The sequence below is a fragment of the Myotis yumanensis genome, unplaced genomic scaffold (assembly GCF_028538775.1).
Source record: "Myotis yumanensis isolate MYYU_CA2020_CCGP unplaced genomic scaffold, mMyoYum1.0.hap1 SCAF_14, whole genome shotgun sequence".
Lineage (NCBI taxonomy): Eukaryota > Metazoa > Chordata > Mammalia > Chiroptera > Vespertilionidae > Myotis > Myotis yumanensis.
In genome coordinates this window covers 50498750-50517099 of record NW_027223765.1, presented here as the reverse complement: position 1 = coordinate 50517099, position 18350 = coordinate 50498750, and the positions used below count along the sequence as shown (strand labels likewise).

At 45.9% G+C, this 18350-nt stretch overlaps 1 protein-coding gene across 1 annotated transcript in view; it reads left to right on the top strand.

Moving 5' to 3' along the window:
• Positions 1-18350, top strand: part of ADAMTS9 (ADAM metallopeptidase with thrombospondin type 1 motif 9) — a 156177-nt gene that overhangs the window by 2882 nt on the left and 134945 nt on the right. Inside the window, exon 3 of the mRNA XM_070390944.1 lies at positions 3758-3920. Coding sequence (XP_070247045.1) covers positions 3758-3920 — 163 coding nt within the window. The remainder of the gene's footprint in view (positions 1-3757; positions 3921-18350) is intronic.

The following is an 18350-nucleotide window of genomic DNA, read 5'->3' as shown; positions in this document are numbered from 1 at the left end:
GCCTAGACTCTGATAAGCCTATTGATATTGCATTTAATTTGCAAGCTGCCTCTTTTGGAGGAAGGGGGCAGTTCTAACATACATCCTAAATATATGCACACGTCAGTGATTAATCTACCCCCCAAACCCTCGCCCCTTTGTCTTCCTTCTGAAACTTATCTTTCTCCGCCTCCCTACCCCTCCAACCTCCCCCCCCCCAACCCCCAGACTTCCCCTTACCATTTTTTGTAGCTGTGGAATTGTGGTGTTCCCAGTGGCCTAAAAGCCCCCAGGAAATCTTTCACCCTTCAGGGTGGACCATGCTATTTCTGCCTCCCCCCATCACCACACACACACACACACACACACACACACACAGCTCACTAGTAAAGTATCAGTTTCCCTGAATTCCATCTCAGATGTGTCTCTTACCTTTTCCGAGCATCCCTACCCTAACCCTAGCCCTCTTCACTTCTCTGCTCATTGGGACTGATGTCTAAGAAATATTTGTCTCTGGCTTTTCCTCCAGACTCTTCTCTCTTAAGCTCTGCCACTAACAAATGAATGATCACCAGGTGCAAGGCCACATGGTTCCCGGCTCATCAGCTCTGCACAGCGCATGCCCAGTCACAAACTGTGAACTCCGTCTGGTCCTTGAAACCATTTGCAGTGCTTCTCACCCCTCTCAGGCCGGCAGGTCCAGGGCATCTCTCAAGCTTTCCTCGACAAGGCCTGTATTTCAGGCAACCTGCTTTTGCTTCTTTTACTGAATTTCCCTTCTATCCTAATCCTGCCTCATTGCCCTTGGGCCTCCAGACTTATTTGTTCATCTCACCCAGCTTCACATGCTCAAATCATGCCCTTTTTTTGAAGTGTAACTTAATTGTAACTTAGATATCTTTCTTCCCAGGAAACATGTTCCTGGTCCTATGGACTGCTGTCATGTCTCCCTCTTCACCCTCATAGATGCATATGTGTATGTGTATTTCTCTTATGGTTCTTCTGTTTGCTCCCTTGTATTATAATTATAGTTCTTAGTAGGTATGTTCTGTCCCTTTCTCTTTGGCAGCAGGATCAACATCAATTCATTTCTCTTCCATATTGGAGCCTTAGATATTATAGGTACACTAGAGACCCGGTGCACAAAATTCACGCGGGGGGGGAGGGTAGGGGAGGGGGGTACCTCAGCCTGGCCTGTGCCCTCTTGCAGTCCAGGACCCCATACTCCTTACCTTCCACCTGCAGCAGAGGTGGGAGAGGCTCCTGCCACTGCCGCTGTGTTCGCCAGCCGTGAGCCCGGCTTCTGGCTAAGCAGCGCTCCCCTGTGGGAGCACACTGACCACCAGGGGGCAGCTCCTGCATTGAGCGTCTGCCCCCTGGTGGTCAGTGCACGTCATAGCGACCCATCGTTCCGCCGATTGGTTGATTTGCATATTAGGGTTTTATTATATATGATACCCTGTATGTTTGAATGAATGTTCACCTTGACCAAGAAAGAATTACTCTTAGATCAAGCATTTACTTGTGAATCAACAACAAAATTAATTTGGCACTACATGGGTACCATTTATTGAACTCTCATTATGCGCTTTGCCTTATAATGAGTACTTTATGTATGAATCATCTCATACAGAACCCTCACACAATCCAATCCTCAACTCATTTTACAGATGGGGACAGTGAGCCTTTGAGAGTTGGAGGCTTGCTCCAAGACTCACACTCCTAAGTGGCACAGCTGGGGTTCCCACCCAGTCTTTCTGACCCATGCATTCAGCCACTCAGAGACTGAATCCATATCCCTAAAGATAATTTAATTTAAAAAGGCACGGCACTGCCCTGGCCAGCGTCACCCCATGCACCAAAAGGTGTGGGTTTGATCCCTGGTCAGGGCACATTCCTAGATTGCAGGCTCCATCCCTGGTCGGGGTGCATACAGGAGGCAACTGATCAATGTTTCTCTCTCATATCCATGTTTCTTTCTCTCTCACTCTCTCTTTCTAAGCATCAATAAAAACATGTCCTTGGGTGAGGATTTAAAAATAACAGTAAAGATAAAATAAAAAGGCACTGGACTGAAGTTGGGATACCTGAGTGCTAGATTCGGCACTGGCTCTGTTCAGCTGCTCTGTACCACCAAAGGGCAACTGCAGACCAGCCGCTTTCTCCCTCGGTTTCCCTTTTCACCAGACGGGCCAGACCCTCACCAGATGAACTCCCAGGTTTTCCCCAGTACTTACGGCCTGTCTCTAGTAGGTTTTACATCCTGCACTGTGTTCAGAGAACACCAGAGTTGAGTATTGGAAACAGAGAGAGCTGCCTGGCTGAGAATAAAGTTGTTAAATCACTTTGCCAAAAACCAGCTACTCTTTTGCCTGCTCTGTGCACACCAGAGCTGTTCCCTCGTTGAGCTAGTGGCCCCTAAATCATGTAGAGAACTTTTTTAAAAAAATATAGATGCTAGACCTTACCCCTGGAAATTCCAATTTGCAGATAAGCGGTAATGCTCCAAACCTGAATTTTTAAAAAACTTCCCAAACAATTTTGAATCTTAGCTGGGTTTGGAACCTGTCCTAGCCTAATGCTTCACAAACTTTATCGTGCATAAGAATAACATGGAGTGCTCATTAAAATTCCAGCTCCTGCCCTGCCCTGAGATTTTGATTCAGTGGGTCAGATTTGGGGTGGAGCGTGATTATTTGAATTTCTAGCAAATTTCTGGATGATGCTTATAATCTTTATGGACAGTCATTTCCCTTGTGTCCAGGGAAAGGTGAAAGGTCTGTTTTTCCTTTACTTTTTTTTTTCTCCTTTTTTTTCCCTCCACCAGTGCAGGAAAGAGAACAATGGAAAATGAGAGAAGGGTTTGACTCCTCTAACACATTGCACAACATGGGGAACTTTTTCATGCTCTTGTAATGTTTTGTTTGGGTGGGTCAACCTTGAGGCATCATTCATCATTTGCAAAACTGTGGGTATGTGAGAAGGGGAGGAGAAAGAGTTGCCACTTTCAAAGTGCTTAGAATGATTGGCAAACACAACTGTATCCTGGCAGTTAGAGGCTAACACCACAACACCAAAAGCCACTAATATGTTCTAAGCCCTTACAAGGTGCTAAGTACCTTACGTGCATTATCTCATTTAATCTACAGAATAATCCTTTATAGTAAGTTTATCCCTAATTGACGAACAAGGAAGCTGAGGTTCAGCATTTAAGGAACTTACCCAAGATGGGTGGCAAGATGGGTGGGTAAGAGGCTGTGCTGGGACTGAGACCTGTGCTGGGCAACCCGGCCCCAAAGCCTGGTACTGAATCACTGCCTGTTGCAAAGGGAAGGGTGGGAGAGACTCATGGGCTAGTGTCACAGGTGGCACCACCTTGAGTGCCTTGTGGTCAACATAGGCTTCCTGAATTTGAAGTCATGATAATGCTTCCATGGGTCAGCTTTTCTCTCAGAGCTCACACGGGTCCCTAAATTTCCAGCTGTCTTCACACAGAGAAACACTGTCTTTCAACAGCCTGGAGAAGGGAATATGTGATTAGAACTTGAGCACCAAGGAAGTATTCCTTAGAGACGGATTTGGTGAGCAGGAACAATAGTGTCAAGTCAAAGAGAAGGTACTGGTATGGCTGAGAATGAAAATAATTGCTCTCCAAGTGTGTCCCTAGCATTTTCGGTTTAAGCAGCCCTCACGACAAAGGGATTGGGTCAAATGGCACCGTCTCCACTTTCAAATGTTTCATCTTTATGAAATCAACCTCTCATCTCTTCCTTTGCAGCTGGGCACATTCCGGTCCCAGGATGGGGATTATTTTATTGAGCCACTGCTGTCCGTGGATGAACCAGAAGATGAAGATGAACAAAACAAACCCCACGTTATCTACAGGCTCAGCACCGCCCAGGAAGAGCCCTCCACAGAAAGGCACGCGTGCGACACCCCAGGTATTTGTGTCTTCCTTCAGCAGAGATCCCACCCCTGTGATGGGTCATTGCCCTGCTGCAGACATGTAGCTCTTTCATAGGCTAAAAGCACTACCATGGCCATGGGCTTTTATTTGATCTTCCAGTGAGGTCGGAATATCCCCATTGTACAGATGTGAAAGCTAAAAAGATCCTTAGCACCTTATCCCAGGTGGCACAACTAGGAAGTGACAAGGCCAGGATTCACACTCAAACAGCAGTGACTCCAAGCCCACTCTGGGCAGAGCTGCCTCTTTCGTTGAAGTTGCTAATATGACTAAGCTTAGTAATGTCCTAGGCCAGTGGTCGCCAAGCTTTTGGACCTCATGGATCACCAGTGGTCTTCGGACCACCGGTTGGTGACCGCTGTCTTAGGCTATTAGAGCCATATCTTCAGTCAGCAATTGCTTATGTTTCTTGTTTTCTATTTCTTTATTTTATCATGTAAGGTTATAAATGGAACTCAAAAGCTATGTGTTTCTTGGGATTTTTCCTATCAGCTTCAGCTTAGCTCATGTTCTGTGGCTTCAGGAATATGTGACTGGAAGTGTGGGTCACACGGCCTGGTTTCTCTCAGATGCATCTGTGCCCACAGTTGGATCCTGGCCAGGTGCACTGAGGCTGCCTGCTACCGATGAGGTGGGCAGCATTCTCCCCGCACTGGACCTGGCAGAGATGCTGAGGCTTTCAGAGATGACCCCATGACCCTGCTGACGATCTCACAGCTAGACCATAAGGAAAACCCTTGTTTGCCTGTCTTATTCCATGGTTCGTTTTCTCTGTGCAGGTGTGTGTGTGTGTGTGTGTGTGTGAGAGAGAGAGAGAGAGAGAGAGAGAGAGAGAGAGAAGGAGAAGACTTAATAATGCCTTTCAAAATACCCTCAAGGTTTATTTTTAAATTAACTACCCAAGTCAATGGACTTTGGATTGATTTTCTGGGCTAGAGGACAAGTCATTGTCAAATCTTGTTTAAACATAAAGAAGAGGGAATCTAAAAAGGTGAAGATTGAGGACAGTGGGAGATGGCTTACTTTTTCACAAAAGCTTATTTGGTTCTGGGCATTGCTGCTTTGGAGCCTTTAAGGGCCACATTTCAGATCACCACGGCCAGCCTTTATTTTTCCTTCTGACTTTGGCTTGTCAGTGACTGGTGTGGTGGGCCCTTCCTTCATTCCAGCAGCTTTGACTGTTCCTTCAAAGGTTGCTGCTGAACTCGCCACTCTGGTTTCTCTCCTCCAGCTGCTCCTGCACCCCTTCTTTCAGCTCAGATGCAGGGGCTCACAGTAGTTGGAAAGAACTTGGGAGTATGGCACAGTTGCTAGCTGCCATTAGAGAGATGGGCCAGCAGGTCATGGCAACCTCCGAAACCAGGTAGCCTTCGCACAGGGAGTGAAGATAGGTGGAGGGTGGGAGAAGACCCTCTGGCCAGAGAGGAAAACATCCTCTCAGTAAATATCAACCCATTTAGATTCAGGGATACCCCCCCCCCCCCCCAAGATCACTGAGTGGTAACCAAGAGTAACCAAGTGGCCTGCCCGTGGAGCCATTCAGGAACCTTTGCTCTTTTGTAAGCCCCTTTCTGCCCATCCTTCCCTTTGCATTTCCAGATGAAACCCCAGGTTCTGTCACATGGACACTCTCTATTTGACCCTGAACTTTGCACAAGGGGATGTAGTTGTCCTTATCAGTGAGATAGACATGCTTTCTGATAGATGAGTGAAAGGCAGGGAGTGGGCCAACAGGAAAAGGATTGTCTTGTTTGCCTGGGCGTAGAAGACAGTGTTTATCTGTTGCTAAAATACCTCTCTCACCCTCCCATCTCAGCAAGGCCAGCTGTTTTTGTTTCTTAAGGCATTTAAGAATTATACACTTATTAACCCACCAATGCCACTTCTGTGGAAATAATCAGGCAATTGTGTAAGGTATTTATGGGAGAATACTCAGTACAGTGTTGTTTATTATAGAAAAATGCTGGAAACAACCTGAGTGCCCAGGGGTAGGGGGTGAGGTATGCAGTTGATGGATTCCTATGCAGCTATTAAAAATGATGGCAGAGATGTATGTTAACAAACACAGAAATATGTATAGTATGTGAACAGGCAGTGATGATTCAGTGTATATGGTATGATTTCATTTTCTTAAATAATAAAGTGTGTGTGGGTGCATGGGGGTGTAGAGAAAAAAATCTGAAGCAATATGCATGGAAATATTAAAAGGAATTATTTCTGTTTGGCAGGAACAGAGGCAGTCTTTTATGTTCTTATATTTTTGCCATGATTCTGTAGCAGTTTCATAATCAGAAAACGGAGTTTGAAAAGAAAAGGGAGTGGAGGCATGTAGTTATTGTGTAGCCCCATAGCACTTATCACCAGGGACCAACAGCCAAGCCAAGATCCTATACTCGCTTACTTGCCTGTTTGGGAATGAGAGAGTTTCGATGCTACACAGGTAGAAATCCTGCTTTGTAGCTACTTCTTTGGAGCACTGGGCTAGTCAGAGCTGAGGGTCCCTCTCCATCTCACTAAATTCCTGGTACCCATTGGACTGACCTGGGGATCACCATGGTTTAGTCTCCATTAGGGATTTCAGACCTGTCACCCCATTAGAATGTACTGTCGTACCTTTTTGGTTAGGCTCCCAAGGGTATGATCATAAAGGCGGAAAAATACTAAGATGATAATTAAAGTCATCATTTGTTGGTCTCATAGTATACGCGTGTGGGGTCTCAGTGCTACCCATGTTCCATACATTATCATATGTAATCCATTCATCAACACTGCAGGGTAGGTATTATTATCCTTATTTTACAGTTGAGAAAATGACAGCGCTAAAGTCACACAGCTAGTAGGAAGTGGGCTGACTTGAGCCCAGGGAGGATCCCCGTGTGGTCCACTGTGGGCCAGATTACCCTGAAAACAATGGAAGAAGCTGCCTTTAAAAAATGCTTTTTTACTTAAGATTTCAGAACATCCTTTTTGACTTCCATCTAATCTAATCCCTAAATGACACTAACAATGGCTGACATCTGTTGAGCATGCGTTGTGTGGCAGGCACTCTTACCCATGTTTTATGTGGATTATATGTTTTAATCCTTACCTCCGCCTAGATTGATTTTGCAGTTGGGAAAATAGAGACACAGAGAAGTCCATACAAAGCTCATAAACATAGCCTTTGTCCTGGTCTCCTTAGAGCAGCGGTTCTCAACCTGTGGGTCGCGACCCCTTTGGGGGTCGAACAACCCTTTCACAGGGGTCGCCTAAGACCATCGGAAAACATATATAATTACATATTGTTTTGGTGATTAATTACTATGCTTTAATTATGTTCAATTTGTAACAATGAAAATACATCCTGCATATCAGATATTTACATTACGATTCATAACAGTAGCAAAATTACAGTTACGAAGTAGCAACGAAAATAATTTTATGGTTGGGGGTCACCACAACATGAAGAACTGTATTAAAGGGTCACGGCATTAGGAAGGTTGAGAACCACTGCCTTAGAGGATTCTTTGGCCGAGATCCCTCTGTTGATTCCATTGTATTCACATATGAATTACCTTTTCTGTAGGAATTTTTAAATGCCTTCCCAGAATTTGATTTGATGTGAGGGGGGCTGCCTGGTGCCTGGAATTCCCACCCAGACTAATGAATCACCAGGGACTGTGTCTCCAGCATGCCTCAGTTGGAGAGGAGGCTTGTTACACATTAACCTCTTGAATCCATTAATAATTTAGCATAGATTAGCTGATTAGATTAGCTGCCCTGAGCATTGGGCCCAAATGGAGTGAGAGACAGAGCTGAGGAGCAGACCTCTGAGGGGCCTTTAAGTAAACAATTCTGGGACAGCTGGAGGGTTCCAGGCAGTAATGGAAGCTTTGGCTGACTTCACAGTCCAGGCTGGGCCCCAGCAGGGCAGTGGTTGTTGGCTAATTAGTGATTTCTGTGAGAAGCTAGCCAGCCTCCATTTTCCCACACACGCTCATGCCCTCAGACCCGGGGCCTGTGCACAGGAGGACAGGCAACAGGAGGGGCGTTGGTTGCTTCCTTTACGCCAGGAGCAGCTCGCTGGGGGGGCAGGTGCTCCAGTGACTCCCATTTTACAGCTAAGAAGACTGACTGGGAGGGTCAGTGGCCTACCCGCAGCATGTATAGGAAGCAGGGGCACTCCAGCCAGGACTGGCTCGCCTTTCAGGATAGTTCCTGCCATTTGGGGTCTATTGTGTTGACTTCATTTCCTTTCTCTTACCCCTCAGCCTTCATACCTTTTTCTCTTTTTTATGTTCCTCAATGACTTGATGATTAATAAACAGTCAATATAAGCAATGACCTCTAAAAGCCTTAGTAAGTTATTAGAAAACTGTTATTTTAAGTAACTGAATTCTTGAGCTTATTTCCTCACCTTTATCTTCTTTGTAGCGCATATATATATATAAAGATTGCTATTTTTAACATTGGAAGCTATAGTATAATATGCCAACAAAGTCATTAAAGGATAGAACAAAAGAAACCTCTAATATAGGAATGGTTTCTTCTCTCATCTGTTCTCATTTATTCCTTGAATTTTTTTATTTTATTTTTTTACTTTTCATCTTGTTTTTTAAAGCATTTAAAAAAGTTAGAGGTGTGGTAAAACAAACATACCCTCTACATTTAACAATGACAAAGCATTTTCCACATTTGCTGCTTAATTTTTCTGTTTTCTAGAGTATTTTAAACTAAACTCAGATATCATGACATCTTCTCTCTAAATATTCCAATCTACCTGTCTGGAAGATGAAGATATTTTCTTTCCTTCTTTCTTTTTAATATATTCTTATTGATTTTAGAGAGGAAGGGAGAGGGAGAGAATCATTGATTGGCTGCCTCCTGGACGCCCCCTACTGGGGATCAAGCCTGCAACCCCGGGCATGTGCCCTTGACTGCAATCGAACCTGGGACCTTTCAGTTCGCAGGCCGACTATCCACCAAGTCAAACCAGCTAGGGCTGAAGATATTTTCTTATATAACTGTAACATTATTTATGACGGTGAGGTAAATCAATGATAATTTCTCCATATCCCCTAAAGAGTTCCTATAGTAAAGTTTTTCTAATTGTCCCCAAAATGCCTTTATATATTCCTTTTGCTTAGATTGTGATCTAAACAAGGTCCACACATTGCGATTAGTTATGTCTCTTAAACAACTTCACTTGTTGTCATTGTAGATGTTAAAGTTGCTGTTTTAGTTTAGTTTTGCTCCCATGGCCCCTTTTCTCCTTTCCACTTCATTGGCTCTTTGCTTGGCCTTTGTCACCATAAGGTTAGGCTGCATTTGCAACCATTTGAAAGAGCAGAGTCAGCACCCAAACCCAGAGCAGGTACCAAGAACTCCGCCAGCGGAAGGAGCCCCTGTCAGAGTGGCTTCACTGAGCACAGAAGGCGCTGTGGTAGGTGGCTTTTTGACGTGGTGTCTAGCAGCGGCCGCCAACCTTTCAGACCTCACGGACCACCAGTGGTCACCTGTTAGCGACCGCTGTACACAACTGAAAAACAAGAATGAAGAGGAAGCATTCTGAGTAGCACAAAAAGGATGAGGAAATGCAAGGTGTGCTGGTTTGTGCATGTGTGGGCTGTGGGCTTTGAGAAGGAATGAAATGAAACGGAGTGTAAATGTTGGCCAAGCGCTTCCTTCTGTATCGACCCCCATCTCTCAGGGGACGTGGGAATTAGAGTGGGTATGGAAAGCAGTTGGCCTGTGGTGCATGGAAAAACTTCCAGTTGATGTGATTGGCCTCAGCATTTCTCTGTTAGTTTTTGTTTTACAAATCTTTTTATTTTCTAGGTGCCCCCCCCCCCCGACCATGTTTCTAATAAGGTATAATTACATGCAGTAACAGTCACCCTTTCTAGTGTCCAGTTTTGCAAGTTTTCGAAAATGTATATAGTCATGTCACCATCATCACAGTCAACATAGAGAGGAATTCCTGGTGTCTTGTGTGGTCAGCCCCCTTCTCTGTTTCTACAGGTTAGCCCCTTCGCAGCTGTCATAGAAATAGGATCAGTAAGCATAGTGCTGCGGTTCATCCGGGTAGCCTGTATCAGAATTCATCGTTTTTCATTGTGAGCAGTGTTCCTTTGCATGAATACACATACAACAGTTTGTTTATCTGACCCAGCTGAGGGACAAAGTTTTGACAATTACAGACAAATCCATACGTTTCCATTTCACTTGGGTAAATACTTAGGTGGGAGATTGCTAGGTTATATGGTAAGAATATATTTAACTTCACAAGATACTGCCATCTGGTTTTTAAAGTGGCGGTACCATCTTGCAGTCCCAGCAGCAGGGTATAAAATTCCATTTTTCTGCATCCTCACTAGCATTTGTTATTGCCAATATTTGGTTTTGCCTTTTAATTTCAGCCCATCTAGTAGATGCATAGTGGTATCTCCTCACAGTTATAATTTGCATGTCCCTGATGACTAAGCATCTCTTCGTCTGCTTATTTGCCACCCGTGTATCTTCTTCGGTTAAGAGTCTAAATGTTTTGCCCACATTATAAAGAACTGGAATATTTCTTATTATTGAATTGAGATTTCTTTATATATTCTGGATATAAGCCCTGTATCAGCTATGTAGTTCAAGTGTCTTCCCCCAGGGCACATGCTTGGGGTGCCAGCTGGATCCCAGTAGGGGGTGTGGCTCGGCTCTCACTGTCCTCATTTGCAGACACTATTGCATCCGTGGCTTCCTTACTTCAGTGCAGACATTGCGTGCAGCACAGACAGCGCTGTCAGAGCGACACTGACAAAGCACAGCATGGGATTCGGTAGAGTGTGTGTTCTAGACGCAAGTGAAGAGAGATGGACTAGGAAAGGCTTGTTCTTGAAAGCAGTGCCTATGCCAACAGAGAAGGCGCTGCTGTTGTTATTTCTAATCGGTGTACGCAGACAGCTTCCCCCTTCCAGCCTGTGCTTTATGATGGGGGGCGGGGTGTCTCTTGCCTCACAAGCGAAGCAGTTACAGAGGAAGCTTTGGATGCCCAAGGATGCGACTGTGTTCTCTCGCACAGAGCACGCACCGCACAGGGGAGAGAAAGAGACAGCCAGGGGCAGTGAGACAGGAGGGGCAGTGGTGTGACGTTCAGCCCTGTAAGGCCACGCTCCTGGGGGAAGAGGAATGGGACACATAACCCCACGATTTCCCAGAGTTCCTGTCGTGTGCTTTGTGGGCAATACAAGAGTTTTCCCAAAGATTTCCTAATCCTTACATTTGATGCTGGTCCATTGTAACAAGTCCGATTAGAGAGAATGGACGTGGTTTTCAGACACTGTTATCTGTTCTAGCAGGTCCAAAAATAAAAGCTTCACGGTAAGTGATGGAGATGTGTGAGTTGTACTCCCCCTGACGTTATTTAACATCAGCCACAGCCCACTTCTTTCCTGTTGGTCTCTCTGTTGGGGTTCCTCTGTCTCTTGCCTGCCCACCCTGTCGCTGTGTGGTTATTTCTCCTGTGCACTGAGTGACAGTGGCCAAGAGAAGAAGTTCTTGGGTTTTTCTCCTTTCAAATCCTGGGACTCCAATTTTCAGTGTTATTCACCTTTATCTTATAAGTATAAGAACTTGTATTTTTAATACTAGAGGGAGTTTGGAGAGAACTTCTACCCGAGTTCGTCTCTTCACGGATTAGGCAGTGGTTCTCAACCTTCCTAAAGCCGTGACCCTTTAATACAGTTCCTCATGTTGTGGTGACCCCCCAACCATAAAATTATTTTCATTGCTACTTCATAACTGTAATTTTGCTACTGTTGTGAATCGTAATGTAAATATCTGATATGCAGGATGTATTTTCATTGTTACAAATTGAACATAATTAAAGCATAGTGATGAATCACAAAAACAATATGTAATTATATATGTGTTTTCTGATGGTCTTAGGCGACCCCTGTGAAAGGGTTGTTCGACCCCCAAAGGGGTCGCGACCCACAGGTTGAGAACCGCTGGATTAGAGGATCAAGACTCGGAATTTCAAAGGGATTCGCAATTGGAGCTAGAGCGAATGGAAAGGTGGCCCTGACAGGCCTCTTCCTTCCCAGCCCTGTGTTCTCTTCAAATCGCAGAAAAGCTGGCTGGGAAGGTGCTTAGAAAGAGGATGTTCCAAAGTGCCACTCAAGCCCTGGCCAGTGTGGCTCAGCTGGTTGAGTGGTGCCCCCATGCACCAAAAGGTCATAGGTTGATTCCCAGTCAGGGCACATGACTGGGTTGCCGGCTGGATCCCGGGTAGGGGTGTGCAGGAGGCAACTGATCGATATTTGTCTCTCACATCGATGTTTCTCTCTCTCCCTCTCCTTTCCTCACTCTTTAAAATCAATAGAAACTTTTTCTTTTTAAGTGGGACTCAAGTGACATATTGAAAGTGCCACTGGATTTAAGTGTAAGAACAATTAAGAAACCAGTGAGATCATTTCAGTTATCTTATGGCTATGGAGAAAGATAACAGACTTTTAATTCATTTAAGGAATTAAGTTATTACAGGAGAGCTGAATTTACAGCAACTAAATATTTGAGCTGGCCAGGTGCTGCTGCAAGCAAGTGACCTATGGCTGGGAGGGTTCCTGACCAGATGCTGTGGGAAGGTGGCCTGTGGCTGGGAGGGTTCCTGACCAGGTGCTGTGGGAAGGTGACCTATGGCTGGGAGGGTTCCTGGCCAGGTGCTGTGGGAAGGTGACCTATGGCTGGGAGGGTTCCTGACCAGGTGCTGTGGGAAGGTGACCTATGGCTGGGAGGGTTCCTGACCAGGTGCTGTGGGCAGATGGCCTATGGCTGGGAGGGTTCCTGACCAGGTACTGTGGGAAGGTGACCTATGGCTGGGAGGGTTCCTGACCAGGTGCTGTGGGAAGGTGACCTATGGCTGGGAGGGTACCTGACCAGGTGCTGTGGGAAGATGGCCTGTGACTGGGAGGGTTCCTGACCAGGTACTGTGGGAAGATGGCCTGTGACTGGGAGGGTTCCTGACCAGGTGCTGTGGGAAGATGGCCTGTGACTGGGAGGGTTCCTGACCAGGTGCTGTGGGAAGGTGGCCTATGGCTGGGAGGGTTCCTCACCAGGTGCTGTGGGAAGGTGGCCTATGGCTGAGAGAGTTCCTGGCCAGGTGCTGTGGGCAGATGGCCTATGGCTGGGAGAGTTCCTGACCAGGTGCTCCAGGAAGATGATCTGTGACTGGGAGGGTTCCTGGCCAGGTGCTGTGGGCAGATGGCCTGTAGCTGGGAGGGTTCCCGGGGAGCTCCACTGTGATCAGAGCACAGCGTGCCCCTGGACCACTCGTTGCCATAGTGGCTGGAACACCGACATCAGGATGAGAAAAGGTTGGTACTGCAGACTGTGGTGTGCAAACTTGTCCTCATCCTGTGGGAACTGGGAGGCTGTGCAGCAAAGGAATGTGGGAGATATGCTCTCCAGGAGTTGCTAGAAGCTTTTTTAAAGAGATCCTGCCCAACTGCTCTGATAAGGGAGTGATACCTAGACTCACCACAGGCATCCGTTCTGCCTTGGGCCACCCAGGAGCTGCTGTCAGATAGCAGGAAGCTCTGGAGCCACTCCATTCCGCAGCCCTAAAAGGGTGCTACCCTCAGGAATGAGTCACCACAGCCACACCCCTCAGCGTGGACCCAGCCCCAGGCCCAGTGCAGCATGTTACCTGTATTAAAGCATTTAACTCCCCTCCTAGGGAGGAACCATTCGGATCCCATTTCACAGATGAGGAAACGGGACACAGAGGGCTTAGGTGACTGCCAGGGTCACACCGACTGAATGTGGAGCAGCGGGGATTTGAACACAGGTCTCTCTGACTCCCAGGCCCCAACTCTTATCTAGCATATCTCACTGCCACCTGTAGTCACTCTGCAAACACTAAATGCCTGGAATGCACCAGCCTATAGAGCTGCCAGTAGCCCCGTGTGGCCCCTGAGCCCTTGAGATGTGGCCAGTGCCACGTGTTGCAATGACAATATGTTGCATATATTGACTTAAATAGAATAGAAGAGTATTAAAATTAATTTCACCTGTTTCTTTTGGATTTTTCTTTTAATGTGGCTATTAGACATTCTTAGCTTCCCGGTGTGGCTCACATTTTATTTCTACTGGAAAGTGCTGACCTAGAAGATCCCAAGACATGTCGAAACGGGGCCACAGACAGTGCAGGGGGGCCGTGGGCCGCTAGCACCTGCCAGCCAGAAGGACCTAGCTCCCCTGATTGCTTAGAGATGGAATGAGTCAGAACCAACATTTCCCAAAGGGTATTTTGCAGGATATTAATAGCAAATCAAACAGTCTCTTAGTAAAATATAGACTTGGGTATGTTCAGCATTTTATAACTTCAAATAGATGTTCTTTAAATACTTTCTCGAGTTGTTTCAAGTGTGCCTCAGTTTCCTCGTGTGTGCCTTGGAGACAGCAGTCCCCACGGTGTCTGGGTGCCGTGAGGAATAACAGACTAATCCATGTGCAGTGCTTGGAGGAGAGCCTGACAGGGCGGCCTCCGACATGGGGAGTTGGTACTGTGATAGCAGTCGTCTCGCCATTACAGCCAGAGGAGCAGCAGGATGCTGAGGGAGGGTGTGCAGCAGGGCCTTTGGGGGTGGTGCCCCAGCTCTCGGATCTGATTCAGCAAATTTAACTCCCCAGGTAGCTGGAGGCACCCACTCCTAGAAAATAGTGTGATGACCCTCAGACATAGCTCCCGCCACCCACCTCCCAGCACAGCCCCTTGAACTGCAAGAAGCTTCTCACATTCTTCTTCCCGGAACAGCAGCAAGCAGTACCCTCCTTCCATCCCTCTCTTCCCAGGGTGCTCGGTCCCCTCCCTTGCCCCACAAACTGGCCAAGGTCCTGGGAGTGTCCTAGTTCATGGTTAAACCAATGTAAACTGGTTTCTTTGCTGCAAGACTTCTCAAAGCTCTTAAAATGCTAATGTGCCTGGGAGAGGTCCCAGATGTGAATGCGCTTAAAGGGTTATTGCAAAGCTACCTGGTTTGTTTTTGGAAATATCTTCTGGGACTAATGTTCCGGAAACCACTCAGGGAAACATAAAGGTTCTGGGAGCCAAAAAGGAGGCTTAGCAGCATAATCTCTCCCTCCACTGCCCTTTGCACACATTCCATCAGTATTGAGCATGGAGCGCCATCAGACATGGGCATGCCACACACACACACACACACACACACACACGCACGCACGCACGCACACGCAGGCATGCGCACACAGAGCCCACAGAGTGATGCACACGGGGACTTGATCTAGTGAGTATCCAAGAGTCACTGCTGTTTTTAAAGCTAGCAAATTGAGGGCCCTTTTTAAAAAATAAACCTTGGTAATTTCATTCATGCCCTTTAAAGTTTTATAAACACAGAACAATCCCACCTTCCTCAGCACCCACGCCCCCCCCACCACCACCACCCAATTTTTGGAAACACATTGTTCTGTATTATTAGAACATTCGTTGTTTTATGGCTGTTTTTGTTTTTCTGTTTTATCTCTTCCTCCGCACGTTGTTTATCCACCTTCCACTGACCCTGAAGACCGCTTCTCCGTCCCCTCCCTGCAGGCCCCCGCCGAGTAGCTCTCTGGGCACAGGCCCAGAGCCCAAGCTTAGAGCTGAGGAGGACTCGGAGGGCAGGGAGCTGCCTTGGCTTCCTCTCTTGCTCCCGTGTTATCAGCCCTTGGAGCCCATTGAGAGGTGCAAGTGCTTGCATTTGTTTACATGGAATTACATCGCAGACTATGTCTTCTCACTCTCGACCCTCATGTGTTGTTACCTAGATTGAAAGTTCTGTGGAAGCAGGGCCTGGCCTTTTCTGTCTTTCCTTCCTTCCTTCCTTCCTTCCTTCCTTCCTTCCTTCCTTCCTTCCTTCCTTCCTTCCTTTCTTCCTTCTCTCCCCCCTCCTTTTCTTCCTCTCTCCTTTTGCCCCTCCCTCCCTCCCTCCCTCTCTCCCTCCTTCCATTTCTTTCTTCTAACTCTCCTTTCCCATAGAAGGTTCCTTCTAAAGTAGTTTTGCTTGAGAAACCCTAATGTCATCATACTAATTTATGAGGAGAGCGTGTTGCATGCTACTAGCAAAACAGTACCAGCTAGTAATTACCATGTGAAATATTTCGTGGCTCCTCCCTGTGCGTCACACACCGCGCTAGGGGTGTTTTATGTGTTTCCCTTTTTGTTGGCACAGTTAGCCTGTGAGTACACGCTGTATTATCCTCATTTCACAGATGAGGAAACTGAGGCTTGGGGGCAGGCTGGTGAGCCAGGGCTGGTTGGCTCCAGAACCAAGTGCAAAACCCAGGGCTGTTTTTCTTGTCCAGCTTCCTCCTGGCTGTCAGGCCGGGCCGGGGCGGAGAGAAAGGGACTTGCTCTTGTCCTCCCTGAGCTCCTGGACTGGGATTGCACTGCCCACTTACACCGGGAGGTGGCAGGTGGCTGGATGCCTTAGGAAGCTCAGTTAAATTTTGATAAACCTTATAAAAACAGAGGGCAGCAATTAACTTCTCAGCCGCTACTGTTAGCATTCACATCTCAGCCCACTGCAGTTGGTGGGAGACACTGGGCGAGTAACTGCTGAATGAGTCCGGTACTTAGGAATGGAATATGCAATGTGCTGCCTGGCCTTGGGGAGTGAAACTCGTTTAAAACAGTTCCACTAATAAGTAAGCAAATATTCAAGTTGGTTGTGAGGTTTTTAAATAATGATACCATCTTAAATTTTTATAATAGTTTCTCTTTAAGTTTTATTCTTGTTTTGTTGTTTTGTTCAGCTTATCTGCAACTCAGTGCCTTTCACAAAGTAGGTGCTCAAAAAGTAATAATAATTAAATAATAAAGTCAACTTATAACTCACAAGGGATTTTCCATATACTTTCTCACTTACTTTAAAAAAACAGCGTTAAGATGGAAGCAGATATTTTTATGCTCCTTTAAGAGGTCAGGAAACTGGGACTTAGAAAAGGTCATTTTAGAGTACAAACAGCTTCTATCTTTGACATTGTTATTTTAAGCCAGAAAATTGTTTTTAACGGTTAGTCACTCTCCCATAAGTGGTTCCTTTTCGTTCTAACTTCCTTTATGATTAGTAAAAATAGGAAAAAATTACCATAGTTATTGGTTTTTTTCCTATGTGGTAGACACTTTACCTGTATGATCTACAGCTGGTTCTCAAAGCAACTCTACCAGATGGTACTGTTCTTACCCATCTTCTCACGTGGGAGAAGGAGGGTGGCGAGTCACTCACTTGCCCAAGGTCAAATAGAACTTGGAGCTGGCTCCCTCAGAGCAGGCGATCTTAAAACACTGGCTGTCTGTGGAGTCAGCGTCACCACTTCCCCTCATGGCGTCAAGGCCAGAACAGTAGTAAAAACCAGCAGTAACTCACGTCCTCGGAATAAGACGGGATGGCTGCAGTGCCTCTGACTTTCATTAGGAAGCACAGGATGGCCAGTGAGAGCTTTTTCACGTGCCTGAATGTTGTTTCCATGCACATGCAAGGGTTCAGATTGCAAAAGAATGCAAATGTGCGCTTGATTTCTGGAGGTGTCAATAGCACGTTTTTTATTAAGTCTCATGTTTTAGAGCAGTTTTAAGTTCACAGAAAAATTGAGATGGAAGTACAGAAATTGTCATACATCTCATCCCCACAAATGCACACCCTCCCCCACCCTTAACATCCTTCCCCAGAGTGGCACAGTTACTACAATTGATGAACTAACTCTGGTGCATGATAATTGCCCAAAAGTCCGTAACTCCCTATGAGTTTTGTACGTTCTGTGGGCTTGGACGAATATTGATTGACATGTGTCCATCATTATTATGGTATCATACAGAGTGTTTTCAGTGTCCTGAACATCTTCTGAATGTTCTGCCTATGTATCTATCCCTCCCTAGCCCCGATCCCTGGCTATCACTGATCCTTTACTGTCTCCATTGTTTTGCCTTTTCTAGAATGTCACATGATTGGACTCACAGTATGCAGCCTTTTCAGATTGGCTGCTTTCGCTTAGTAATATGCATTTAAGTTTCCTCCAGATCTTTTCATGGCTTGATAGCTCATTTCTGTTTAGTCCTGAATAATATTCCATTGTCTGATGTATCACAGTTTATCCGTTTATCTACTGAAGGACATTTTGGTTGCTCCCAACTTTTAGCAATTATGAATAAAGCTGCTAGAAACATCCGCGTGTATGTTTTTAGCAGACACAAATTTTCAGCTTGAGTAAATACTGAGGAGCGTTATTGCTGGATTATACATTAAGAGTATATATATATATATATACTCTTAATTTTTATGTTTGTAGTCATAGTGAATATTAAATGATTAATGTGATAGAAGTTAGCTGGGCTAATTAGGGCAATAAATCTGACTCTAACTAATATATATATATATTG